Below are 27,082 nucleotides of genomic sequence, written 5' to 3'. Positions count from 1 at the left end.
TCAACGTTTTTTAAATATTTATTTCTCTATTTTGGTTTGTGGACAAATACCTGTGAATTAGCAAGTGTTAGTGTGCTAACACGCTAAACAATGGTATGTGTACAATGCTGTTTACATACTAATAGGCCGTTGTCACAGAAATAATTTTTGACATGTCACAGTTGTAAAAGATAACACCAAAGATGGCTGAATTCCATTCAGCGGCTTCAGTTTCAGGGTCCAGATTGAACGGGTGGAGCCATGATCTCACCGTGATGACTCGGTTCAAAGGGGTTTCTCCTCAAGGTGCTGCGGTTGCTGCCGTGTTCGCTGCCGTCCTCACGACTGCACTGCCGGTGTATGTGCATGCTCTCTGGGATCTCCGTTATCCGCTTCATCAGGGAGCGACCCAGACCTTTCTTGGAGTTGCGTTTCTTTTGGAGGTGAGGGTTGTTGGCTAGCATCTTCTTATGTTTGTAGACTTCCAGCTGGGCATACAGCTTCTTCAACTCATCCTGAAAACAGCAGTGAGACTGTAAATGCTGGGCCACTTTTGAATAATTACATTGATACGGTTTGATTTATATTTTCATGACCAACTTCCAGGTGTGGTTAACACACATTTAGAATCATCTTGCTACGATTCTAAATGCTACTTTACCCGTATATCCTCAGGGTCCAAGCTGTGCTCACTCCAGGCCGAGGTAATGCTGTTGTTGAGGTAAGAGCCAGACCTTCCCATGTCCAGCTCCTCCTCATAGGCCTCGGTGGCAATATCGTCCCTGGCCTGAGTCCCTTTGGACAGGAACTAAGACAGATGGAGAGCAAGGTTAAAGAATGGCATCACTGAGCCTGCTGGAAGGGTGAGAATAAGATGTCAAATTGGAAATGTAGTTTCTCAAACAATGTTACTCAGGCTTATAGTGTGATTAGATTTATTGTATGACAGAATAAATATGTTGGCTAAAGGGGTCACTGGAGGTAAACACAATTCCCTGCAGCAAAACTTGTACTGATATAGATCTCATATAATGAAAAAGTTACCTTCCTAAACTTAAAGAAATAACAGCCAAAACAATATGAACTGCAGAATACAGAACAATGAACAATATATGATATTTGCCTTTTGCTAGATTGTGTATTTACTGTGTTCTTGATTGCTGCATTCAATAACTAAATACATGTTTAACTCCAATTTCAAGTTGTCTTAATGCAAGTTGATCCTCCTTCTGTTGACTGGAGCAAACACAGCAACATCAACAGGTTGATTATTTATATTTTTCAAATTTTTGCATCTCTGGTTTTGCTGGCACTAATTTCCTCCTTGATTAAAATAACACATTTAATTGAGAGGAGAGAATGATCTCGAATAATCTGTTTGGTTTTGATTTTACATTGCCAACATCTTTGCTTCAGAGAAACCAAATATTTAGCCGAGATTCAGGAACAGAAGCAGCGGAAGAAGAACATCCTCCCATTGTGCTTAATTATCCTTGTGTACTCAACTGACTTATACTTCTGAGGGGCCTAATTAAGAAACGATGAAGGAACAGAGAGCGCTGAAGGTGTATTGCATTTCTTACACAGCAGGATAATTAAATGTTTTCCATCAGACTTGAGAGATTGCACATAAAGACACCCACGGGAGTGCTTAGCTAAATTACAGTAACTACTAATGCAATTTGAATGAGTTTAATGGCAGCAAATGTGCCTGTTTGCATCTGTGTGTGTGTGTGTTGTAGATCGCTAATATCAAATGAACTTAAGACGATTTATGGACTATTGTATACACGAGCTACAGTAGAGCGGAAGCCATTAAGGAAATCTCTCTGTACTCAATGTAACCTCCATGACAATTGCATTTTGCAAAAAACATTCTTGTAAGAAAGAGAACTATACGACTTCTGCACTGATCTTATTGATGCAGCACTTTCTGTAAGAGCTGCTTCTCCTCTACTGATTAGTTTCCACAATCAATTAAACAAAATACCTGAACTCCATGTGATTAAATATGTGCCTATATTCTGAGCAAATAAATGTCCAATCAAGCACAAATGTAGTTCAAGAACATTACGTGAAGTTTTTAACAGGGAATTTGGTGGTTGAGTCCAAGATTTTGCCTCTGTTAATTAAGTGCAAATTAACAGCAGTATTCAGATCCTTTACTGAAGTACCCCTTCAACCATGTAAAAATACCTGATTGCAAGTGAAAGTCCTGCATTCAAAATCGTAGGTAAAAGTATTATCAGCAAAATATATTTACAATATTTTCAGTAAAAGTACTCATTCTGCAGTAAGATGACCTTTGTGACAAATAAATTATACCCAATTAGGTTGTAAATAGCAATTTACTGTTGCAGCTGGTTGAGATGGAGCTAGTTGATCTACTTTAGAAACAGTTTGTTTTGTCCAGTGGTTTCAAACCTACTGTAGCTGGCCCCTCCAAAGGGTTACAAGATACATCTGAGTAGTGGTTAACTCTTCTTTATGATGAAAGAAAGTTGTGCTAAACACATTTTGTACACATTTTCTGGACTATATAACATTTGCTCTCATTGGCGAAACTACAGACATCTCATACACATCTGCAACATGACAAGGAACCCCAATCAAATGGTTGAGAACCAATGATTAAATCTTAGCTTTATGTGTTTTATAGGCTTATCATGTGTTTTTGTTTGTAAAATCTCAATATAAAGTAATAACTATAAATGTAGTGGAGTAAAAAGTTAAATGTATTGCTCTGAAAGGTAAAGGAGTAGAAGTACACATACAATAGATGTACAGTATGGTGTAGAAGTACCTCAAACCTTTGCTGCCCACACAGTTACTTCCAACCAACCACTGGCCCACAACCCAGTAAACTAATACCTGCCATGGTTCAAGCGGTGTTACCTTTGGAACGAGCAGCAGGCCCAGAGTCACAGTCACAGTCAGATGAGTGTGAGCAAAGAACAACATGAGCATCCAGTCAGGGTGAAGGCCCGGCACCAGAGAGAACCTGCAGAAAAACATGAACAGGAGAAATTCTGTTCATTCACCGGCACTTTATCAAAGCCAGTTGAATCGAGTACTCGGTGAAATATGTTCAGACGCATACAGGCACAGACATTAAAAGCAGCTTTTAGTGATTCTTAAGAACCAAATATAGGCTGCTACTACCCAGAGGCAATCACTACTTCAAAAACTGTACGGAGGCATAAAAGCAAATCGGAGGGGAAATGATAAAAGTAGCAGTATATAGAGCTCAACAGTGATCCCCAACTTTTTGAACGTCTCCGTTCTGGAAGGCAATTAAACTTCATTCACTCCATTGTCGTTTCAAGAAATCCTTTTGAAAAGAGTTTTTAACCTGAAACTAAGCCAACCAACATGAGATGAATAGCAACCATAAAACATTTGTTTTCGAATAAAAAAAGAAAATTGGAACAATGGAAATAAAGCAAATATACAAGGACTGTGTACACAACTATTTTAAGAGTGAAAGAAGAAAGTCGTCCCATTAACCCTTATGAATGATACCTTTCCAACCAAGTCCAAAGTTACTGTTATCTACACAAGTACCTGACAAAAATAGGTATATATATATATATATATATATATATATATACAAAGCACAAGTGACCAACAATAAAACAAGAAGGAAATGTCTATATTCTAGTCAAGTGTTCTGTATATTGTAAACAGTACAAATAGTGTACAGTATGTACACACAAAGGAGTCTATGTACTGCATGTACCGTTTGTAGGATTTGTATTGACAGTGACAGACGATACATACATAGTAAAAAACATGTTGTGCATTCAAATCTGTAAGATTATGATCTATAACGGCAGCAGTAAACATCTTGGTGTTGCAGGGTTACGAACAGTGCATGACTTTTATGATTTGTTTCTTCTGCAGGAAGAAACGGTTCTTTCTGGTTGTTTTCAGCGTTATATGTAACGGAGGCTGTAACATTTTCCCATAGATTAACGGAGATCCACAGCCGGTCACAACATATGTAATTATACGATCTGGCTTGGTAGCATGTCAAATGTATCGTACGTTCACAAAACCTGAAAAGATTTCTCATATTTGGCTCTTGTCTTCTGCTTAGGCTACAAACATCCGGTCCCTGGCTGTGTAATGGCGTGCTACCTGGACACTACACAGAGAAACTATGGTAAGGATAGGAACCTAACATACCCTTGTGCATCTCCTCAAATGGTATCCCAGATAATGGCCGACACCCAAACACTTCATGTAGAATCTAGACTGATGTGAGTTCGTACATCCTTGCTGCCCTTCACTGGCTGACTGACGACTTTCAAATTGATTCTACTGCTCGTATTTTAAAGCTTGGCTTGGCTGCTTATATTTGTAGTCTGATTGAAATCCTCTGGTAGGCAGAGGATAAAGTATAAGTCCCCTATTAAAAAACTAAATCGATGACATTCTTACAGTCGTTATTAATCATCAGTTTGCTGTTTCACCTTATTAAGTATCTCATTTAATTTGAATCTGTTGCTGGTATTTTTATACAGAAGCAATTTGTCACAGTTTAAAAAGTGCTACGCATACAAAAAAATATATAGGGCTGAACATAGACACTTGTTTTCTGCCACCGGCTGAAAAACACCAAACAAGTATTTTTTTTTTTTCAAAGGAATTGTGTCCCATTTCTGTCAGTACTCACTCAAACCAGACATGTGCCGCTCCATGTCAAAGCTCACAGCAGCAACGTTGGTAGCTTGTGGCTGCTTCTCTCCAACATGACATCATTTCCATCATTGTGGCAGTTTTTATTCATAGTTTGTATTGTATTCACAAGTACCAGCACAGGTTATCGCTCCAATTATTGCTGGAAAATATGAAAAGAACGCAAAAGCCTCAATAGGCTCTAACAATGGGCGGCATTTTGGCACCAATTTTCCACAACCAATCAACTCCAGACTCCATGACAGATACATCGATGGAATTATTAGGCAGCATCAAGCTGAGTTAAGTGTATTTCGTCCAAAGTCTGTGAAAAGATACCTCTGTGCTTCTGTGTGTGTGTGTGTGTGCACGCACGAGTGCATGAGACAAAGTTGTTTCCTTAAAGTTTGTCAGAGATCCACCAAGGTGGCTCAGAGGTTGTTGGTCCTTCGTCATCACACCCAGAAATCACATTCACATTCATAATTCAAATTAGATATCCAAAAGCATTGTGTGCGTGTGTTTTCATCAACCCTACCCCATTGCGCACACACACACACACACATTCCGCTCAAGTCCAGCCTTATCTCTGGGACGCAGCAGAAAAAAGAAGAAAAAAACACTTTTGTTCTATTCCCCGGCAAGCGAGAACAGCTTGATTTATAACAGTTTCACACCACTGATGAAGGTGTACCCATTTGACTTTTCAGTTTCTCAACAGATTAAAAGAATGTGATCTTTTTCTTTTTGTCCAACTGAGCACAATAGGGCGCTGCATAAATGAAAGAATATTCAATCACCAACAGTTTTATCGGAGGAAGTGTGACAAATGGAATTTTTTGCCCCAGGCTCCTGCAGACGTAATGTAAAAAAAACACCTGGCAGGTTTTATTCCCACTGCAACAGGATTGACAAAGTATTCTTTGCTTTAGGAGTCTTTTAAAAATGTAGGTAGAACTACTTCCACCATTCTTTGAACAGTTCAGATTTTTACAACTCGGATATTCAAAAAACGATATTCAGACATAGACACATAAAACACAGCTCGTCTGTAAATAAGCTTCCTGGGAGCCACACACCTGCAGCGCTGAAGAGTGAAGCAGAAGTGCCTTAAACTTGCATTCTCTCTGACGTCCCTGAGGGACGACTCATCTGGTTGTAAAAATAAGTCAGATTGTATATAAGTCTATGAGAAAAAGACTCTATTTCTAACTTCATTTACTACCTCAGTAAACATTGTAAACATGAGTTTATGGTCTCAATTTCTAGTTTCAAGCCTTCAATAAAGCATGACGTCGCTGCCACGGCGTTGTCCGGTCTGCGAGTTGTCCATGGCTTTGTGTTAAAAATGTCTTACTCAGCATTCAGTTTTACTTAACTTCACCCTCTCGTGGCACTTCTGCCAAAAGTCAAGATGGCAACGGCCAAAATGCTAAACTCAAGGCTTCAAAACGGCAGTCGACAAACCAGTGGGTGATGTCACCATGACTACGTCCACTTCCTATATACAGACTAGTCAGATTTTTCATTTCAAGTAATGCATTGTTTTACAAACCTTCCACATGCATTTAATGATAACAAAAGAAGAGTTTTTTCTTTACCCTCAACTGTGTCACTACTCAACAACATTGTGAGGTTACTTGTTTTGTAAAGTGAAAACATGTATCGCATTCAAGTTTCAAGTCTCCGCATCTGATTTCCATGCAACACAAACATGAAAAAGGCTGCCTAAAGGTAGGGAAATAACATTCATCAAACCAGCCTCCAGTGTGTTTTTGCAAAGCATTTGACACTGTTTGTCTTCAAATGCGTGATTATATTTGCATCCAAAGCAGGAACTGTTGAGACGTTTAGCTTAGGTTTGAGACAAACTAGGTTTGTAAAACTTTGCAGCCGAATCTGTTGCTGCATTGTTTTGTGTGAGAAATGACACAGAGGGAACTAAAAACAAACATTGGCAAAAGATGCAATTATTTTAAGCCCTCATGTGGCAAAATAATTGCATCTTTTGCCACATGAGGGCTTAACAAGCTGAAAACAAAACATATTATTTATCAAAGTTGTAATGGCTAATGTGTTAGCCAACAGTTGCCTTATTACACTTCTAGCCTTATTACACTTCTAGCTAGACTTCTAGCAGACTTATATAAATATAAGGCTCCAGATAACTCTGGGAGAAAGCTCTCTGTGAGTTTGCTGCTTATTAATTAACTCACTTTCACATTAGCCTATACATAGTTACAGTATTCATTCCATTCTTAATATCGAATAATATAGATTTTGTATAAGTGCAGCTTTGAAGACAGAACTATGTTACTGATACTTCTTGCCCAGGTGGAATTCAAGAAATAATTCCATGACCTATTATCACGTCAGGTTTTGATAAACATTTAGCTTATTCAAGGTATTTTTTACAGCAAATATATGACGATTACTCAAATAAAAAGACGTTCAAAATACATGTTACAAAGAGTACATTTCGTTACCTGTCACAGTAAGACAGACAATCCGTTCAGGGCCACAGAGGGTTTATTTTGGACTCTAGCACAGTGGATCTGAATGCTGTGTCTCTGCCTGGGGAAGACTTTTTTTATTCACCTCCCTTTAACTTGCTCTGCTGACGCTGTTCGTTTCTCTGATGAAAGGGGGCGGGTGAACTCTCTGCCTTTTATCTGAGATGTTCAGCACTTGTAATGCCCTGCTCTAACACGCAAATATCTCTATGATTATGATTAAACAACGGCTGCAAGAAGGGGTAAAGTCGTCTAAGCCCCCCCCCCCTTGTCATTGTTCACGCTATTTCCTCATTACTGTCGCAGAGATGTTCATCAAGAATAGTAAGACGAATTGTTCTTCCCTTTTTGATTTCTTGTCAAGACATAATTATTGCCATTCACTCCAGGCCAAGCGTACTGTTCTTCACGCCCATTCGCGCCTGTTCCACCCGTTTCCCTCACCTACCTGATGATGTGGAAGATGGCGGATATGAGGAGCTCGTTGTAGATGGCCACAGCCATGTAACGTGGCTCGTGGAAAGCCGAGGGTACGGTGCGGACTGCGTAGCAGAGGTACACCCCCCACAGCAGGAACAGGAACTCCGCTGGGACAAACAACAAAAAGGTCACCAGGAGAGTTAGAGGACAGATTTTAAGTCTTATTTGTCTTCAATTAATCATTTTCCTAATTTGATTTAGTGTCATTAATGAAATCGTTGTATACCCCGCAAGCTGGAACAAGCCTGTATAACCCGAAAAGTATTTTTTATGTATAAAATGCCTCCCTTGAGATTGGAAACTTTTCCCCCTTTTTCAAAGTGCCAAACTCAATGAAAGCTTTACAGCTATAGTTCAACTTTTAGGGAAACACATTCATTTTCTTTCTCTCTGAGGGTGAGATGAGAACAATACCCACTATCATGTCTCTGAGTTAAATACAGAAGCTGGAGCTGGGAGGCGCTGAGCTCAGCCTCGCGTAAAGACGGGAGACAGACGGAAAGGGCTAGCCTGGCTCTCTCTAAAGTTACAAAACATGCCCACCAGTCTCTCTAAAGCTCAATTAAAAACGTTGTATCTGCTTTGTTTGGTCCATACATACACTTGACAATATTAAAATGTGTGGTTTTAGGCTGGTTAATCCATCCCCAGGTAACAAAAAATGACTGGTGAGCACAGCTTTTAGTATACTGCAGGGCTCTGTACAGGCATGATGGTACCAGACTGTGACACAAACACCCATAAATATATATTTCTTTATTTAAATGAACTTTTCTGTTTGTGTGTTGATTAAACAAATGAGACACATGTTAAATATTAAGCTTTAAAGGTGCTGGTAGGCAGATTTAGCTTTACCTTTGGACAGAGCCAGGCTAGTTGTTTCCCCTAGTTTCCAGTGTTAATCATCTCCCGGCTCCTCATCATCTCACTCTCAAGAGAGAAATTTCCCCAAAACGGATCTCTCAAAATGCTAAACTATTCCTTTGAGCATTGATTTAGTCTCCGTTTATATTTGCATGTTAAATGATAGCAGCACTGTTGCTCTGAAATGTTGGATGCAGAGTCACTGCGATAGTACACAGCGATACTGTTAGTCATCACGCACTGTATGAAACGAAGAAGTTGATTGTTGACCCGGCGTTCAAGGCAATAATGTAGCTCCAAATTTAGCAAGAGTTCCCCGTGTTTTTGCAGTGTTTCCTTGACAATGTGACGCCTTACTGCTATCGTCTGATCTCACCAAGGTCACACAGCCCGACTGCAATTTTACAGAAAAGATGTGTTTAGAAAATGAGCTGTCTTCAGCATTATCAACATAATTCAAAAATATACTGGACATTATATGTGCACAGATTTAGGGTGGCTGCAATTTGGAAGTATGAAATGATGTCTTGAAGCAGTCTGATAGCTCTTATATTTGCTGCTCTTTGGTGAGGAACAAAATTATGATTCTTGCTTTTAAATAAAAACTTTACTTTACTTTCCGTTACAATATGCTGCATAGAAAAATGTGAAACGAGCGTCACCAAGTGAGAGGTTTTCCTCTGATATGAGCTAAATGAGCTTGTTGTTTTGTTTGCAGACATAAAGGAGCGCCAAAAACTGTGCTAATACTGTGTGTTGGCATATGAGTCCTTAAAGTCCTTACGGTGATTACAGACCATTAATATTCATGAACAGGCCGAGTCTATAAATCATCACTAATTACTTGGTACTTAGCCTCTGAATCAGGATGCAGGAAGAGCTGCTTGTGAGAAGAAAGGGAGAACAATTCCAACGAATGCAGATTCATTTCAGATTCAAATGAATTGCTTATTGTTGGCATTATCAATATTGTTTGGCTTCGGCTCCATTTCGCAACGCATTTCAAGACAAAATAGGATGATTTATTCATTTCCAGACAAACATGTGTTCCCTTGTCAGCATTATAACAAAACAAGAGAAAACACACCAAAAAATGAATTAGTTATTTTTTTTCTTCCTAAAAGCATCACAAGCATTGTTAAAATCATCCAAAGCAGCTTAGCAGGGTGCTTCCTGTCCTTCAGTGTAGCCTCAGCACACCCGCGGGTTCTCACTGGCTGTCACAGTGAACAGCGGGGATCCCTCATTTCATATCTTGTCGTGAACAACAAATACGCACTGACCCAAACGGAGGGATTGTTGTGCTCCACGTGTTTCACGCCATTTAAAGTGCTGCGATTGCGGAAAGCGGTCACGGCAAAGGACACACCGTCACTTCCTCTGAAGCCGCTGCGTTACTCAGTCGTGTCTCTTGAGTGTCCCTTCACCAGCTCCCTCTTCTTCTTCTCTTCCTCTCAAGTTCTCCCCCTCCCCCTTCCCCAGCTGGTGGAAAAAACTCTCTCTGCATCGTTTCCCACATCCCTCCAAGCTTCATACTTCACAGACTCCACTCTTCTTATTCCCTGCACTTCCGTCCCTCTTTCTCTCTCTCTCTCTCTCTCTCGCTCTCTCTCTGTCTGCCTGTCTATCAGTTTGCAGAGGCAGACCAAGCTTCTCTCAGGGATCCATCCTTTGCCTCTTTCCAAACAGGATTAGTCTCCCCTGCTGTCAGACCGGCTTCAGTGAGGTGCCCATCACTGCCTCCTGCTTCAATACTCTGTCATTAGGAAGCTACTGTTAGCGCACACACTCGGCCCTTTGGGTACTCACCGGATACATGAGGGAAAGAACCTGAAACTTCTCACCGATGCAATCACTCTTAATGCGTCTTAGCTTGACAGTGTTGTAGCTTCTGGTCATTTTCGGGACTGAACGGAAATGATTAGTCGGGGCCAGAAAAGAGGGAGTTGTTGTTCTTATTGTCTCATTGTTTTGGAAGAGCAGAAAGGGGGTCTTTCATTTTTTTCTCGCCCTATATTTAGAATTGAATTCATGCTTTTCTGCAAAGAAAAAAAGATTGAATCGTCGCATCTAAAATGCTTTTTGTGTGCGTCATGGACCGTAACTGTGAGCTTTACCATATGCAGAGGACATACATTTTTGTATCTGTATTGTGGCTTCATTTACCAATTTGCATATTTGTGGCTGGCAGAACCATGAAAAATAACAGTAGACGGAGATCTTTATAGTCAGTGCCCCACTCATTTATTCAGTGACGATGGTGCTAACTGTTCATCAACACACCATTTGTTGTGTTTTCTATGATTGTGGTATTTGCTGATTCACTGTATTTCTTTAATTCTCAGCTTGCAATTGGGGATAAATTGAGTTTTTGTGGGGGAGGGCGTTGCAGTATATTTAAAGGTGAAGTGACGCTTCCAAAGGAAATGTTAATAAGCCTGTGTTGTGTTTCCAAGTCAGCCATAACATTCACTTTGTACATTTTGTATGCGGCTTGGTTAGGTATAGGTATGTAAATCCTGATTAATGGATGAATGGGGAAGTAAAAAAAGGGAAACTCAAAGTGGTGTGAGCACAACATGAAAGGCTTGGATGAAATATATAAGAGAGCGGAACAGAGCGTGGGAAGTCAAGGTGAAGTCGCTGTAGCTACAATATAACAAATACACTTCAGTTTCGATAATAAAGCCTATAGATTGTGGTGAGTAGTCTGTTATTGTGCTTGGATTTGTTTTCATATATCCCGTAATACATCATACCATTTCATTCTGTGATGTCTATAAAACTGGATAGGATCGTCCTCCGGAGAGCTCTTAGAGACATGCTTGTGGTGAAGGGCTGTAAAAATACATGAGGGACTTCGTGACACCTCCCGTCCTCTGGAGGTGTTCTGCTTTTATGGTGGCAGCCCAAGACACTAAGAGGCGCACTCCATCTTTTTTTTTATCAGAGCATCCCACTGTGAATTAAATATGCAGCATCATCCATTAAACTGTTTGTGAGCAAACCCTTTAGGGAAAGGTGAATCAAACAATGGACACTATCGTCAAAATTCACAACTGCACCTATTTAGCCTCAAGTCAAGAGCAGAGTTGTTGTTTTTTTTTAAATGCTGCTTCGAGGGCAAGGTGCTGAATAAACGGCCCCATTACAGCATAATCATGTCTTCAGGCAAGTGGGCGGCATGTTTGGGAGCATTTTAAACCTCACTTAAATAAGTAGCTCTATTTATCTCCAACAAGAAATTTGCTCAAGCAGAGAAGTTTATAGCATTTAATATGATTCCCCAACCCATACCTGTTTATTTCTGTCTGACGTGATTTGTCACTTGAACAACAATGGATGCATTGTGCTGAAGAGTCGCTGGAAATTGCAAGATGCAGTTTAACGACTTCAAAACAGTCCCTTCTATTTTATGCAATCCATTTGCTGTCGGTGCCATCGGTTTCTATAAAGCAGTGGTCCCCAAACTACGGCCCGCGGGCCGGATGCGGCCCGCCTCCACATTTGGTCCGGCCCCCTGAACAATACCAGAGACGCATTATGATTTTTTTTCAGTCTGCACAATTAATCGAATTTTAATCGCGATCACGATTTTGGCTGCCACGATTAAATGAGCATGATCGTCTGCAATATTAACGTTTAAAATACGTGCTCTGCTACATATCAAATCAAACGCTTCCTGAATCAGCCAACCACCAGGGGGCGAACGAGATGAGATCTGTCATGCGCGCACCCTGTAGAAGTAGAAGAGTAGAAGAAGTAGAAGAGCAGAGAGACCGGAGCTTGAAGGACGAGTAGGCTACTTGTGCTTAATTTATTTACACGCCGGCATGTCATGTCTGTCACTACATGGTCGCGCGTTTTCAATTCCCCTGCTCTCTGTATCGCGCACGGCGGTGTTCCGCCCCGATCCGCACGCACGATGCAACAGTCGCTCACCCCCCTGGCCCTAGGTCAAACGATATGTTCAGTGATGTGGCCCTCACAGGAAAAAGTTTGGGGACCCCTGCTATAAAGCATAGGAGAGGACTAGACTGTTCTAAATAAATGGGTCAGATACGGTGCTGCTAGACTATTGAAAACTCCGTCTTTTTGCCTCCCTGTGGCAATCAGTCTCTGTTTACCTTTCGACCACGCTGGCATTGGAGCCTCAGGACTTTAAACTCACTCATAAAAACATCGCTACACTCAAAGAACTCCCCAAGGGTACCTTTTAAGTTACTCTTTAATGAGAACCTCGCTCTCAGAATAAAAGACTATATGTGTGTGTATGTGTATACTAGGAATGTGTATCTACACAGTATTCAATGCAGAGTCAAACAAAAGTCTTGGAAAATCAGTAAATTTCTAGCATTTACAATCGAAATGTTCAGAGTCACTTGAGGTAAGAGGCAATTATTTCCCCCTGACCCTGCCTGCAGCCTTTTCCAAAAGTTTCTCAACTAAACCTGTTCTTTAGCCTTACCCAAGCAGCCTACCCCCAAGCTATAAGCCCAAAAGCTCCTTAAGTGGTAAGTAGGAGCAAAGTTTTCTCACTCGTCCTGCAAAGATATCACTACACATTGGGTACATGTACAGAAATACAGAAAACACACGCACTTACCGACAGCCATCATGTAGTCCCATCGATCCAGCAGACACATGCTGAACTGCAGCCCCTCTGGGGTGAGGCCCGCAGCGATCATGGCCCGACTCAGCTCGGGACTCTGGCACACGGAGGAGGTCCAGGCCACCAGGAACCACAGCACCACCAGCAGGATCACCACCAGGAGACGCAGTACCCGCCAGCTGGTCATGTAAGGCGTCCTCTGGGCCGTGCGGGACAGGAACACCTTTAACACCCTGAGAGAGGAGGAGGAGGAGGAGGAGGAGGACAACATGAGCCTGAATACTTGAGACTGCTGAGTGAAATCATCATGAGCAGTGTAGGTGAGTCAGAGATTCTCTCCATGCGATTGACAACTCACACCCCCGGCTGTTGCTCTTGCAAACACGCCAACTTGAATTAAAAGGATCAGGGAGAAAAGAGCGCTGTTATCTAATTTCATTTGTTTGTTTAAATGATGTTGTAATATCTCTTGCGCTGACAGGAGAAGCAAATGCAGGCATAAGTCTGAGAGTGGAATGAGGTTTTTTTTTTCAATCCAAATTCAACAAATTGGAATTTTGTTATGGGTGTTTAGAGGTGGTCCAACAAATGCGATTGGAGCTAACATATTAGACTGCAGAGGCAGTGTATTTGTAAGCTGCACAGTATCCTCACTGCATTCACACAAGACAATTCTGCCTCTGTAAAGGGAATTAAAAATGCAACACATCAGCCAGAATAGTTTCAAAGGGATTTGCTGCTGGGTAAGGAGAGCTATAGGGGACACAGATGAAGTTATATACATATCCCCATCTAGACAAACAGTCACTTCTCCGTTTACGATCCACTCTACACTGTGCTCATCTTCCCTCCCGACTAGACTGTGACAAGTCTATGTTATCTCTGGTATATATTCAGTGAGACCGGGCTATAAGAGCGCATGGCCTTGGGGCACACTTAAAACCCAGCGAGCCCGGGAAAAAAAAAAATCAAAATGGTAATTTTGCCAAGGGAACACTCTGGGCGGCCTTTGACCCCCCCTTCTACCATCACCGCCAACACTTGCTCAGAGCAGGAGAGCAGGACGAGAGTATGCGTCTCAATAGATACTTCAGCAGGCAGATGCAGATAGACCTTACCTAATGGGAAATTAAAATGTGCTTATTGACAGCATGCATGTGTGTGAGTGCAGACTGAGAGGGAGCAGAATTATTGAAACACTACGCGCTGACTCAAAGGGCAAGGTAATATCTGGAGAGGAGAGAGGATATATGGGAGGAGACGAGAAGGGGAAAGTAGTTAGGAAGAAAAGAGAGGCGACAGGAAGAAAGAAAGGGGGGAGAATATGAGGTGATTGGAGGAAAAAGAGAGGCGACAGAACGACACAAGGAGAGGAATATAGGATAGGATCTAAGATGAGGAGTCAAGGAGACGGAGAGACAAGGAGAGGAGATAAGGGGGACAAGGAGATGAGAAGATAGAAAGAGAAGCAGAGCAGAGACAAAATTAGATGAGGAAGGGAAAGTGGAAAATGGAAAGAGGAGATAGAAGGGAAGAGGTGGGGGGGACATGTTTTTTATTGATACAACATACAGGACATTTCATTTCTCATATGATTACCCTTTAAATTCCAATAATTTGAGTGTACAGTACCTGTACAGCTTGAGGATGACAGTGCCGTACATGACAGCGAAACCCAGGAGGCGAACCCACCTCAGGAGGATGCACCGAAACACACTGGGATGGAAATACATGATCATCACCTGCAGAGTGTTGCAACAGTTAGTGTTCACACTGATAGACACAGATTTTATGCATATATTTATTTAAATTGTTTCTCCCCCACTCCTGTCACAGTCCTCTCATGTTCACACAGAAGGAATCAGTAATGAAAATGGGTCTCCAGCATGTGATAACCAGAGCCGGAGGCAGACCTGGCCTCGCTGATATCCTACGCTTCCATCCAGAGCTCCCGCTGGCATCTCTTAACTCTTAGTTGTTCATATGTCAGCTTCCAGAACAAACTAGATACGATAGTTTGAAGGGTTAGTTCTAATCTCGCTGGTGGTATTTAAAAAGCGGCTGCATCGAGTATGTGCAGGTTCATTTGTATTAACAGTGCGTAGACTCTCACATGCTTCTGATTGTGCACATTGTACGGTCATTTTTGGTCTCTGTGGGGATTCGAAATATACAAAAGAGAGAATTTGCCGGTGGCTCACAAAATGTCAGCCTTTCATTTCCTTCTCGGTGTGAGCACCTATTACTGTTAAAGATCAGGCTGTGACAGGCGGACGCGACATGTCTCTCATGTCAAGCTGTAGAGATCCGAGCTTCCATTTGCGCTGCTGTTGCTGCTGCGATTTATTTCATTAGTGTGTACCTCAGAGGGACGCCCCACATCAAATCTCCAGTGACCCGAGTGAAGCTGAAGATTCAGTGCAGTGACTCTATTCTCATTTCCACTGAAGCAAAGAAAACCTGCTTTACTCACCTGGCGGATACACATCCTCCAGGGTGTTAAAGAACGACTCCTTCCTGAGTCAGTCTTGCTGTTTTTAAATATGCGCTGCATTAATTCACACAAAGGTTCTCAAGTTTTAACCATGATGATTACAGACTGCCGAGAGCAGTGTTCCACATGTAAGTCACCCGATGGATGATGAATATAATACTACAAATCTGTAATCCTTTCTCATATAAGAATTTTTACAGACCCTTTATGATGGTCATGTTTATACCAGCTCCCAAATTGTACAAATTCCATATCTCTGAGCTGTGCTGTAACTGAGTTCTCTAAGCCAGCGGTGAACAGCATAATCATGTAGCCGACACCGAAGACAGTATGGAGGAAAACTTCTCCTGCTCTTTTTGTGAAATGTCAAAAAAAAAAAAAGAGACGGGGGCTGGATCACCGTGCCTCCCGCTTTTGCACTCTCCAACCAGCCAGTATTTTTGACTTAGATATTTCAATTTTAACTTGTATGAAACGGAATACGAGGTACAAAAAAAAGCTGAGCTCTTGAGGTGAAGCTGCTTGTTCCATTAATAGCAAATAGACAGATTCTTAAAGCCAGAGTTCCAGGTTGGCACTAGTCGATTTCCTTTTAACGAGTATGATCATCTTTACTGGCGCAACACACTACACCAATTTACTGTCATATCTGTATTACTGTACATTTCATATAGTCTCTATACTTTTGCACATTTCCTGTTCAATATTTTGCTCATTCCTGCACAAAACGATTCAGCTCTTTCAGTTTAAAACGGATATACTGTAGGTATTGTGTTTAGTATATTTCATATTTTTACTGTACATTCTACTATATTTATGTTTCTTGGCTTTTACGGTACTTGATTTTATATTCATTGTCTCTTGCTATGTTTTTTGCTATAGCACTTAAACACCAAGGCACATTCCTTATCCTAATCCATAAACTGGAAGTTATAGTTAACCATGAGGCCAGGATATCATTTCAAATGCAGTAAAAACACGTTCCAGAGAAGTACAGCCAGTGGTTCATCCCAGCTCCTATGATGCCTTGGCATTCAAGAGACAGCAGGTATCCAAAGTAATTAGGCAAACAAACAGACAGCACCTGTAACCTCTTTCCCTCAGTAAAGAAGCAGAACATCTGCGGAAAACTCAACGAAGAAACCAGCCAACCCTGAGGCTGCAAAAGTCTGGGTGGAAGATTTCTTCACAGAACGGGGAAACTAATGTGTGTACTACGGCCTCAGCAATCGAGTATTTTAGTAATCAAGTACTACAAGAACAAAAGAAATAATAAGACAATAACTAATCGGCCCCAATTTTAGAAAAAGCAACGTTGCTTAAATTGCATACGATATATCCGTCGAAACTAAACTAGTTAGCTGCTAAGCTAGCAGGAGTAAAGATGCTAACTGCTCAGCTGTAGGTTGCTAACTAGAGTTACTTGAAGTGTATTGGTAGCATCGGCCAACAGAACAGTCTCTTTAGGTGAGCTTGAGTGACTAGTGGAGAAGTGAACAAGTCAAGTGTGAGCTCGGACCCGGCGCTGGATTCTAGGTAAGACGGACCCCACGGTGACCCGGAGCCATGCGGGTACTCCGATGAAGAGAAGTCTGTTGGGCTGTTCAGATACCACAAGGTCGAAGGGCGCCACTCCTGACCAGAACCACTGCCGTCTTCTCTCAAACCATGAACTGTTTCTGGACTGACGCCAAACTGTGAGTTGGACTTGGTGTTTTTGCAACGTTAAGGGTAAGGATTCTGTCGGCCTCACTCCAGCAACACCCAGGTAATTAATTGCAAATGTATTGTTTATATTATTAGAAGGTGACTATTTGTTATTTTAAAAGGAGTCTAATTTGTGTTTTTGTTGTGTTTTTTTCAACATAAAGTGTAAATATATTTTAAACATTTCAAAAAGCAGTCAGTAAACTATTATTCCTTTTCATTCCAAATACTTGTCTGGAGCCAGTTATTCATAACAGAGCATAGTCTACATAAATAGATCCACTGTTGAGTTTATCAGTGTCTGAGGTTATGTAAGATGAACCGTTGTGGTAGCTATCTTAGGAAACCAAACCCAAACACTCCATCATTTCAGTTTAAAGTTAGTTTCAGCAACTTGGGTAAACTATTGAGCGTTATGTGTTTTGCTACATGTGTAATTGTATACTATATGTGACCTCCAACAGAAATGCAGAGTAAATGGTGTGATAAAAAGACAAAACGATGAAATAACTAACTTCTCTGTTCAGGAGGTTAAAAATAGATTCTCAAGATGACACATGGTGAATATGCATTGAAGTAATGTCACAGGAATATAAACAATTAAGCAATCTAGCTTGTATTTTTTGCCATGTTTGTTTGTGTAATCTATAAACTAAACTGACAGCAGTATCACCCATTCTACCAAAATGTTGCTCAGTGTGTAATTAAACTGTCATAACATCCCTATTTCAGCCTTCAGTCTGTCCACTCTCAGTTCAGCTATGCCATATAGACATTTCTCTCACTTCCCGACTGAGAATGTGTCACACAGAGTCAAAGCAGTTTCCTTGCAGACACAATCACCATCAAAACCTTGCGGTGACAAAGTCCGTCATTGGTATGCTGGTCATGAGAGAGAAGGAGACCCAAGTCCATTTTATCATAAGAACAGGAATAATGCGGGTGGTTCCTTTTTAGTGCTCTGCTACTGACTGTGAGTCACTGTTGCAGCTCACAATTTGATCAATTATTTGACATATGGTATTAAGAGCTTTTTCATTTTGAAAAGAAATTGCAACCAAATAATTATTCTCTCCATATTTCAGACAAAGGCAGATTAAAAAAATTAGAGTGATTTTGTGGAAGACAGCCTTGACGTGATTCATAGCTTTAATACCAATAATGTGCTTTCCTGAAAGAAGAGAAGTGGGTTAAGAATCACATGATATCAGCTTCATGTCTGTGTATTAAGTATGGAGCTAGAACCAGGAAGTGCTTGGCATAAAGATAAGAACCCCTGGGAAGCATCTCTTTGTCCAAAGTTTAAACACCTTTAAAGCTCATTCATTAATTTGTTTAATTCGTACACAAACAGAGATATAAAACAACAACAATCTGTGTCTTTATGAGCCAAACTATTTCTTGGCTAGCAACAATTGGGTGCAGTGACTGTGTGCAGACTCTCGTTTGTGAGGTTGCCATGTTTCGTACCACTGTGCCAGCAACACCAACGTAATCTGCCAGATACTACCCGTCAACCCACAGAGAGGTGCTGTTCTGACTGATAGACTGTTGTTTGTCAAGAAATAATTACAGTGCGTAATCCCCTCTACATGTCATTGTTTTTACAGAGGAAGCAAACAAGACGCAATGTTTTAGTCGGCTTCAGATGTATTGGGAAGTGTATTTTTGTTTGTTTTCTGACGGCGTCAGAGGTTTCCAGTCTTTATACTAAGCTATGCTAACCAGGTTCGTGGCTCTAGGTCCATACCGAACACACAGACATGAACTTGGTATCAACGTTTTTTATCTCAGTATCAGAAAGAGAGCAGTGAGTATATTTCCTAAAATATGAATGTTCTTTTAAATCTGCATTCATTGATTTTGTGTCCACTTTATGGTGCAATGCAACAAGCTGTATACACAACATCATCGTTATATTATAAAGCTGATATGGTGGACGTCTTGGCAAACAGTGACTTATTTACAGATTAAGCAGATGCAGAGCAACATTTGGCCAATATTTACTCTCCTTTTAGCTCACTTTTAGTCTCCACCAACTCCTGAGGGAAGTATCTTGTTCCCCAGCTCGTCGCTAACTTTGTCTGTCTCTGTGTTTGTCACATTACGTGTAGTCTTTTGATCTCTTGTTAATATACAAATATTTGTTAGAGTAGCTTTAAACATTTTGTCTTTTTTTAGTACGTAGAAATGAATTTGACAATTGATTTTGATAATTGAACAAAACACATTTGTTCCATTTTTCCTCCGCTTCTGTGAAGCAACGTGACACTTGAATGAAGTAATTGCAACTGTTAGTGCTAAATCAAATAATAGAGCAGACATGTACACAAAGAAATACTTGCGTTAAGAACAGATTAACAGACCAAATGCTGCCATCCCTTAAAAGGCGCAACAATTCACCATGCACTTATGTTAACCTGCGGTCAGGATTAGCATCCTGCTTGGCACCTTCATCTCTTTGCCTCCTGAGCAAACATCCAGCCTCCCAGCTCTCTGGTACGTGACGGACAAAAACAATAAATCACCTCCACAAATACGAGGTAAAAGTAGGCCACGCTGTTTCTTACACCCACATACCAATGCAGAAATGCAAATCCCTGCACAAATGCACATGCACACACTCACAGGGAAATGTGAAGATTTAAAGCCACTCCATGCCGCCCATAAACACAGACAAACATACGCAGACGCAAACACAACCTTTCTGCAGTGCTACCCATGTGGAATACGAAGTCACAGGGGATTGCACAATAAAAAGCCACATTTATACTGTGTATCGCCCAGAAGAGAAGGTGGTCCTCCTGGTTTGCATCCAACCTCCCATGCCTCCGCCATCAATTAATCAGCGGATGTATTTTTAAAACAAGTTGTGCCAGAACTTGATGGACTGTTAAAAAATGCATCGAGCACCAGCGCGGAGCAGCTGCGCCGAGCTTAGCTGAGGAGGCTGGTTGAGGCTGCAACAAAGAAACGGCAGCAGCAACAAACGTTGGGACTGCGGGAGAGGAGACCGACGCAAAGGTGGGACGGCGAGAGAACACGCAGAGGGGTAGTGAAAGTAAAACATGGGGGAAGGGTGGACAGGGAAAAGGTATAATCTCAGGCAGGCAAGGTGCTTAGAAATGAAGAGGGGGAAAAAAGATTGAGTTACAGCAGAGCAAAGGGAGGAAGACTTGACTGTATCAGAGTGTGTGTGTGTGTGTGTGTGTGTGTGTGTGTGTGAGAACATAAGAGAGTGGCAGGATATTTTTGTGGAGGTTTTTTGTGGTACTTGAGTTATCCTTGGTGTGAATGGAGGAGAGGGTGGATGCAAAATCAAATCCATTTTGAGCATCACAGCTAAAGTTGGCCGATATTGAAACTCCCCAACTGACAATATCGCTTTAAAAACATAAACGAAATTGTCGCCCAAAAAAAGCGGAAAAGAGAGACGCACGTCGATATGAACAGTTACGGCCTTGAGACGCATGTGTTGCAACACCCTTAAGTCGCCACAGCATATAGGCAGTAAGAGCTATTTTGCCCACGAGCATGCTGAGATGAATGATTGGGATCAATCAACCCGTAGTAACCGGCCTTGTACAGTGTCGCCACCGTTGATTGTCACGGTTATATTTAGTTCCCTTTGCTAAAGCCCCGATGATTGTGAGAGTTTTGGTCCGGCTGCTCTTCGTGGCAGACTATTATGTTGGCTGGTGAGCTGTAAGTTCCTAATGAGGATCTGTGGTGTCTTCATCTTTAGTCCCCACTTGTTAATCGCCCAGCTTAAAATTCACTTAGCTCTCCTTTTTCATTTTGTTTAAAACCTAAGAATCGCCAAGTAGACACATTTGCATTCTCTTTGCTAATGAGAGTGGACATCTTTGGGAGTTAGGGCTACATGGGTAATTACTAGGGCTTCCTTGTATGTGCAAACATACTTGGCAATACACTATTTCTGATTCTGATATTGCCCAATCACAGTAGAAATATACACGCCAAGTGTGGTCACTCCAGGACAAACCTAGAATACCTGCGGCTCTTTATCTGCTGCACCAAAACTATCAGGCTTTCCATTCTAATGCAAATGTGTTTCTTACGGTAACCCTTCGGTAACTTTAGAATGAGGACAAAAACCTTTATCCCAAGAGTCAGCCAAGCACTCTGAAGCTTTTTCTTCTCCACAGATTGTTTTTCCTTTTTTTTTTTAAATGGCTAGCATCCAGCCATCAGGCCTTGTGTTTGAGGAGAGCAGTGGCACACTGTTGGCATTCTGTGCAAGTATTTGAAGGGGGCGAATTCCCCAGTTACGTCTGATCTCCCTTTTACATGGCGCTCGGGTTTCTTCCATCTGTTCTCCTGCTAAAGATGGGCTTCTGACGCAGTGCTCCAGGTGCACTGTGGGCTGTGTACACAAGTGCAAACACACACCTATACGACGCACGCTGGCACCTACCTGGACCGGTTTACACATTCAGACAACAGAAAGGCTGGCAAAGGCACACGCACAAAAAGACACACTGATCATGCACACCAACTCTTTGTTTTTGTCCAGACAATGATCATGAGTACAGTTCTATAACAGCATCTAGCTGCAGCTGAAGAAGTAGGAGGCAAGGTTTACTGCCTTATTTACTCATATATTCTATTGTGAACAGGAATCCTTTTTTAATAAAAGTAATGTGATAGACTGACTAAATGACTGAGTAGATTGTGGGTGCTTTAAGATCAGAACACAGACTTACTGGGAAGTAGAGCAGTAAAGACCCGAACAAGATGGCTTCCAGTAGAATGAGACCAGACGTGCGGATGTTCTGTTAATGGGGAAAGAGACACAAAAGGTCAATTAATCAATCACTTACAGGGAAAAGGTGATGTCTTGTGTGTTGAGGGAGTTTGAAAAATGTCGATCTGTCATAAGATATGAGTTAAAAGTTTCCTCAGCTTTGTGGATTGGCACCAAGTCATGAAATGCAACATGGCAAACATGTCAAAATAATGCATCAATTCTTGTTGCTGTAAATCTTTTTTTGCTGTTTGTTTTAACAGAGTACTGTGAGGAGATGTAGCTCCAGCTTCTTTGCCATTGCAGCTTCATTGCCTCTTTCAAAGCAAACAGAGAGGACTTGAATATATAAACATTAGCAAGTACATATACTTGCTAATGTTTTGCCTTCCCCTGAAACAAGAATATAAGTGACGATAGCCCCTATTCTGGGTTGGATTTAATTATCCACATTACCTCTTAAAGGACTTTCAATCTTTTTTTATGTAAATTCAAAGGACTCCGGGGACATTTCTTGTGAACTGAAGAAATGTAGGAGATTTTGAGGCAACAACACACAAATGTCTATAAATAGCACACCGGGAAAGATTCGACTGAACTTTGCCTGAGGAGGGGTTGTAATAATTCTACACCGTGAGGATCTCATATTTATTTCACTTAATTCTATGAAAGTCTATTCTGAGCAAAAGATTTTTTCCTCTGGGATTAGATAAAGGCTGACTGGAATGCTTCGAAGCTCCTACCGTTGCCATGATAATCAACGTCAAAATCAGTATTCGAATGCCTCATTTATATTTTTATATACAATACCCCAAAAGTCCCCTAATTCCCTTGAAATAAGGAAGAGTAGTCGCACATTATTCATCAACATTATTATTCTACGCCGTTGTGTGTAGAAGTAATTTGATGGTAATTTTACACATTTTGTGGCCGTTTTCGTTACAATAAAAGTAAAATCCTTTTGTCCTCATCTTTCATTGGACGTTAATAGCAAAGTAAAGGGGGAAGGTACGCCACTGCACAATGCACTACTACTACTAAATGAAACATTCAGAAGGTTTAACTGTATTCTCATTGAGTTCGGTAACTCGTGAATGGCCATTTTTTTTTTAAATGGCCAAAATCCAAGCAACAGATGATGAGATTTTTTGACTCTTTAGTCCAAAGTATGGGTCAATCTCCAAAAGTTGGATCCTACAAATCCCATAATGCAGTTCAATACTAGCTCTTTGTTGATGCATGGTAACATTAGTTCTTTAAAAGGATGTGATGGAATGGCTATAGTGTCGGGAATAGATAGAAATTATGTAGGGCGATCAGAAAACTGTTGTATTGTACTGGCAGGGAACAATAACCTTTACATTTCCAATCACAGCATATACTCCAGATCCCCTTTGAATTCACAGCATTTGATTTGCCCCCCCCCCCTCACCTTCTTCCTCCTGAAGTGGTACACCACCACCATGCAGGCCAGGTCCAGCACCATGCACAGACCCTGGAAGGAGGCCACAGCGAGCCGCAGGGCACCGTCCTCCTGCACCAGGCAGGGTGTGTCGTCTCGGCAGTAGGGGCAGCCCTCGCGGCACGGCAGGCACTTACTGGACACGTCAGACGTCTCGTCTCTGTTCGAGCCCAGCTCCTTACCTGAGGACATGACAGCACTTTAGTTGACAATCACAACACTACATGTTGTTGTTTATTTGCATACTATATGTTACGGCAAAGCAGAAGTATTTGTCTTCTCACCGATGAAAGACAGCCTTTTGAAAGCGTATCGAATCGAAATTTAGAACGTGGGTCTGATTTACTGTAGTGTTGTTGAGGATTGTCAATGTAATTAATTTGGTTCAGCTCTCACACACTGACTTCTCATTAAATGCTCAGTTAATCAATTTGAAGGAATCAAAATCATCAATCCAATAAATCACAAAGCCTTGGGGGTGATAATTACAAGAACACAGCCTTTAATTAGGCAGATGAGGGAATAATGAAGGAGAGGACGACATGGCTCCCTTCATCACTCTGGTCTGCATAATTGTTGTTATACCAGCATGTGGCACACTTGGATGTAGTTTATCATATCTGTTCCTAGATTACTTTTTCGAACATCTCATTTGAGAGTGTTCACATTAGCATGGATGTGTTATGTGCCTTTGAAACCATTCTATGGCATTTCTGCTGTGGCAGGATTTGTAGTCAATCTTTAGTCCAAATTCCAAATTTTCACCACACACACACACACACACACGGTGCAGCTCTTCTTGAAACACGATGCTTGATAAACATGTAAGTCCCAGAGCTCATTCGCTATGCAAACACTGCTTAAATTATACAGCGCTTCAGTAGACCTTGATTGCTAGGTAATGATTAGACAAATTAAGTGGAAATCTACTGGACATTTATGGACATAATGATAGACATTAAAGACAAATTATCAATCATGCAGTCACAGATTTAAGAAACCACACAAAGTGACTTTGTTTTTCCAGCTAGTCTCGTGTGATTTAGGGTTTGGAAAAGAAGGGAAGGAGGTGACTCATGATCTTCCCCCTTTACTGTCTTTTGCCTTTTTGCTGGGAATTCCAGTTAATAAGCCGTTTATCTTCTCTGGTATTCATGATATTCACAATGTGAGTTTCATTGGTGTGACGCAAAGCTGCCTGGACTGTTGCTGAACAGACAAAAGTCTATTTTTTTCCGGCCACTGTTTCATAATGAACCCAACACATTTGTACACTTTTTAAGGGGTGGGCCAGGTGATTCCACACCTCTCCGTTTGGGGGCATTGGTCAACACGAAAAGTAGTTTTTGTACCTGCATGAATAACAAAAGAATTATCTCAAGAAGGAAAACCTCCTGCTTAGCTCAGAGTGCAGAATTAGCTATGAACTCCAGCTACCTGGTCAAGGGGTGAAGTACTGAAAGGTGGTGAAAAGTTCTGCACAGAACCTGGTGAGGAATGGCTTCTTTAAGTCCAAGTGAAACCTAAGTGAGACCGTCTTCATCTTCTGTACCGGGATGTATTTCACAGTGAAACGGAATATACAATTACAAGAGGGATTTAAATCAAAATTTAAATCAAAATATTTTGCATTTGATTGGATCGTTAAAATTGGGCGGGCTTAGAATGGAGAGTGATACGAAGCTGTAGAGGACTGTCGCTCCATGTTGCTAAAAGTTGCGCATTAATTGATGAATGGATGTGATGATATCGTTGCTTGAAACAGTCGGTACTAATTTACCAAAGCACATTTCATATTTTGTTTTACAGGAAGAAAAGATGATTGGATTCTGATGAAGCGATACTTTTTGAGTATATTGTTAAATAGGTGCACAATATGACCGGGATGTGATCTAAAATGGTTAAAAAGGGCTTGATTTGAATGAATTGACGTGTTTGTTTTATTTTCTAAATTGTCTTTTAAGCCTATATACCAACTTCTATGTCTAGACACGGTTCCATCCTACTATCCGTCAATCTGATAGAAGATCCTCCAGCAAGTGTCATTGTGACATTCTAATGAAATGTCATGTTTCATGAGGTTCTACTGCACATTTCAGAATAATTCATTGTTTTTGCATGCTGTTTGTCTCCCTCCATCTTTTCTCCCCTTTGATATCTGTCCTATTGGCCTGTTGCTAGGAAACAATACAAAACCTATTTCCAGTCTGGTCTGTTTTTTGGGATGCACAAGGAATAATAGGCAGGCTCCAGTGGGGCGAAATCAGGGTCGCAAACTACTGCGACCCAATCTCAACCGCAGGGATTTGTAATGACTGGGTCTGCATTGGGTCTCTTCACAGACTGAGGAGACTCATCGCGCTGCATTACAATAAAGCTCCTGCTTAGCATATCATCCCCCTCGGGGTGCTGTATTGTTGGAGTCAGGGATGAAAACCACAGCAGTTGCTTGATTATATCGCTCATCGGGGCCAAGCTTTCTGCCCGAAGGACACTGCGACGCTTTCAGTCAAAGTGTCAGAATACAGGCGTTCACAACCAAAGCAGGAGCATGGAGGTAAAGTTAAGGAGAACAGGTCCAAAAACAAGCTGTGTGCACATGTTCAGTTTTTTATGTTTTCAGCCCATATTCATTGTGTCTGTCACATCTGAATAAAAAACAAAGAATAGTGGAAATATGAGATGAATAGCCAGATTAGGACAGACCATATCAATTGACCATAAGCTAAACCCCTTCCTCGAACGGTGATTGTCCAATTATAGTTTAGCAAAACTGGATTTCTCCAAAGCAACTCCGGCCAAACTCGAAGTGTCATTGGTCGTTTCTCATCATGGAATCCTTTTGTCTTGTAAAAGTGGTGCAAACTGTTATAAAACAAAGTACACAAACCATAAACTACAATTTGTATTACATTTTTACAACAATATAACTACAATAATCGAGATAAATATCTTTACCCCCAGATTAACGATACTGCTGCTTCATTTCCATGTCTTCTACAGAGTTCAGCTGGAAACATTAAAAAGTAACATTTTGTTTCGGTGTTAGCATTAGCTTATGCTAGCTACAGCTGACAAAATCTGATGGCGACATTTGTCATTTCAGCCGACGAAATCCCTAGTTGTCGACTTCTGTTACTTTGGGTGAAATAAAAGAATAAAATAAATGTAAATGGTAAATCTGCCATTATGAGGGACGTTGTCAATTAAAGTGTGACTAATCCTTTATTCAAGTTTGTTTCCATCAACATGCGTTCTCTGTCTACAGTACACAGCCACCTTATACTCCAACAGGTCTGTAATTCAGAAGCCACCAGTGTCTCCCACTAGAACTCAGAATAGAAACATAGTAGACATTTCCACAACAAGAACAGTCAAACTCCTTTGACTGGAGCTTGAGGTTTCATAACCTCACAGGCTCCAGGATACCCATTCAAAGACATAAGAAGAAGTTCAAACAAAATGTGTCACTGTCAGCTGAAAAAAGCTTGATGCTTTCTTCACAAATCCCAAAAGCTTGCTT

General features: G+C 41.2%; 1 protein-coding gene across 1 annotated transcript in view; it reads right to left on the bottom strand.

Annotated features, from left to right (window-relative positions):
• The window catches only part of gpr158b (G protein-coupled receptor 158b), a gene marked incomplete at both ends in the record, with an annotated part of 52,304 nt that overhangs the window by 3,193 nt on the left and 22,029 nt on the right, over positions 1 to 27,082 (bottom strand). Inside the window, 8 exons of the mRNA XM_079172875.1 lie at positions 251 to 494; positions 641 to 787; positions 2,875 to 2,980; positions 7,621 to 7,759; positions 13,123 to 13,361; positions 14,761 to 14,870; positions 22,057 to 22,125; positions 23,530 to 23,741. Of these exons, the coding sequence (XP_079029001.1) occupies positions 251 to 494; positions 641 to 787; positions 2,875 to 2,980; positions 7,621 to 7,759; positions 13,123 to 13,361; positions 14,761 to 14,870; positions 22,057 to 22,125; positions 23,530 to 23,741 (1,266 nt within the window). The remainder of the gene's footprint in view (positions 1 to 250; positions 495 to 640; positions 788 to 2,874; positions 2,981 to 7,620; positions 7,760 to 13,122; positions 13,362 to 14,760; positions 14,871 to 22,056; positions 22,126 to 23,529; positions 23,742 to 27,082) is intronic.

This window comes from Pholis gunnellus (assembly GCF_910591455.1).
Source record: "Pholis gunnellus genome assembly, chromosome: 14".
Classification (NCBI taxonomy): domain Eukaryota; kingdom Metazoa; phylum Chordata; class Actinopteri; order Perciformes; family Pholidae; genus Pholis; species Pholis gunnellus.
This window is presented reverse-complemented; position numbering and strand designations above follow the sequence as displayed.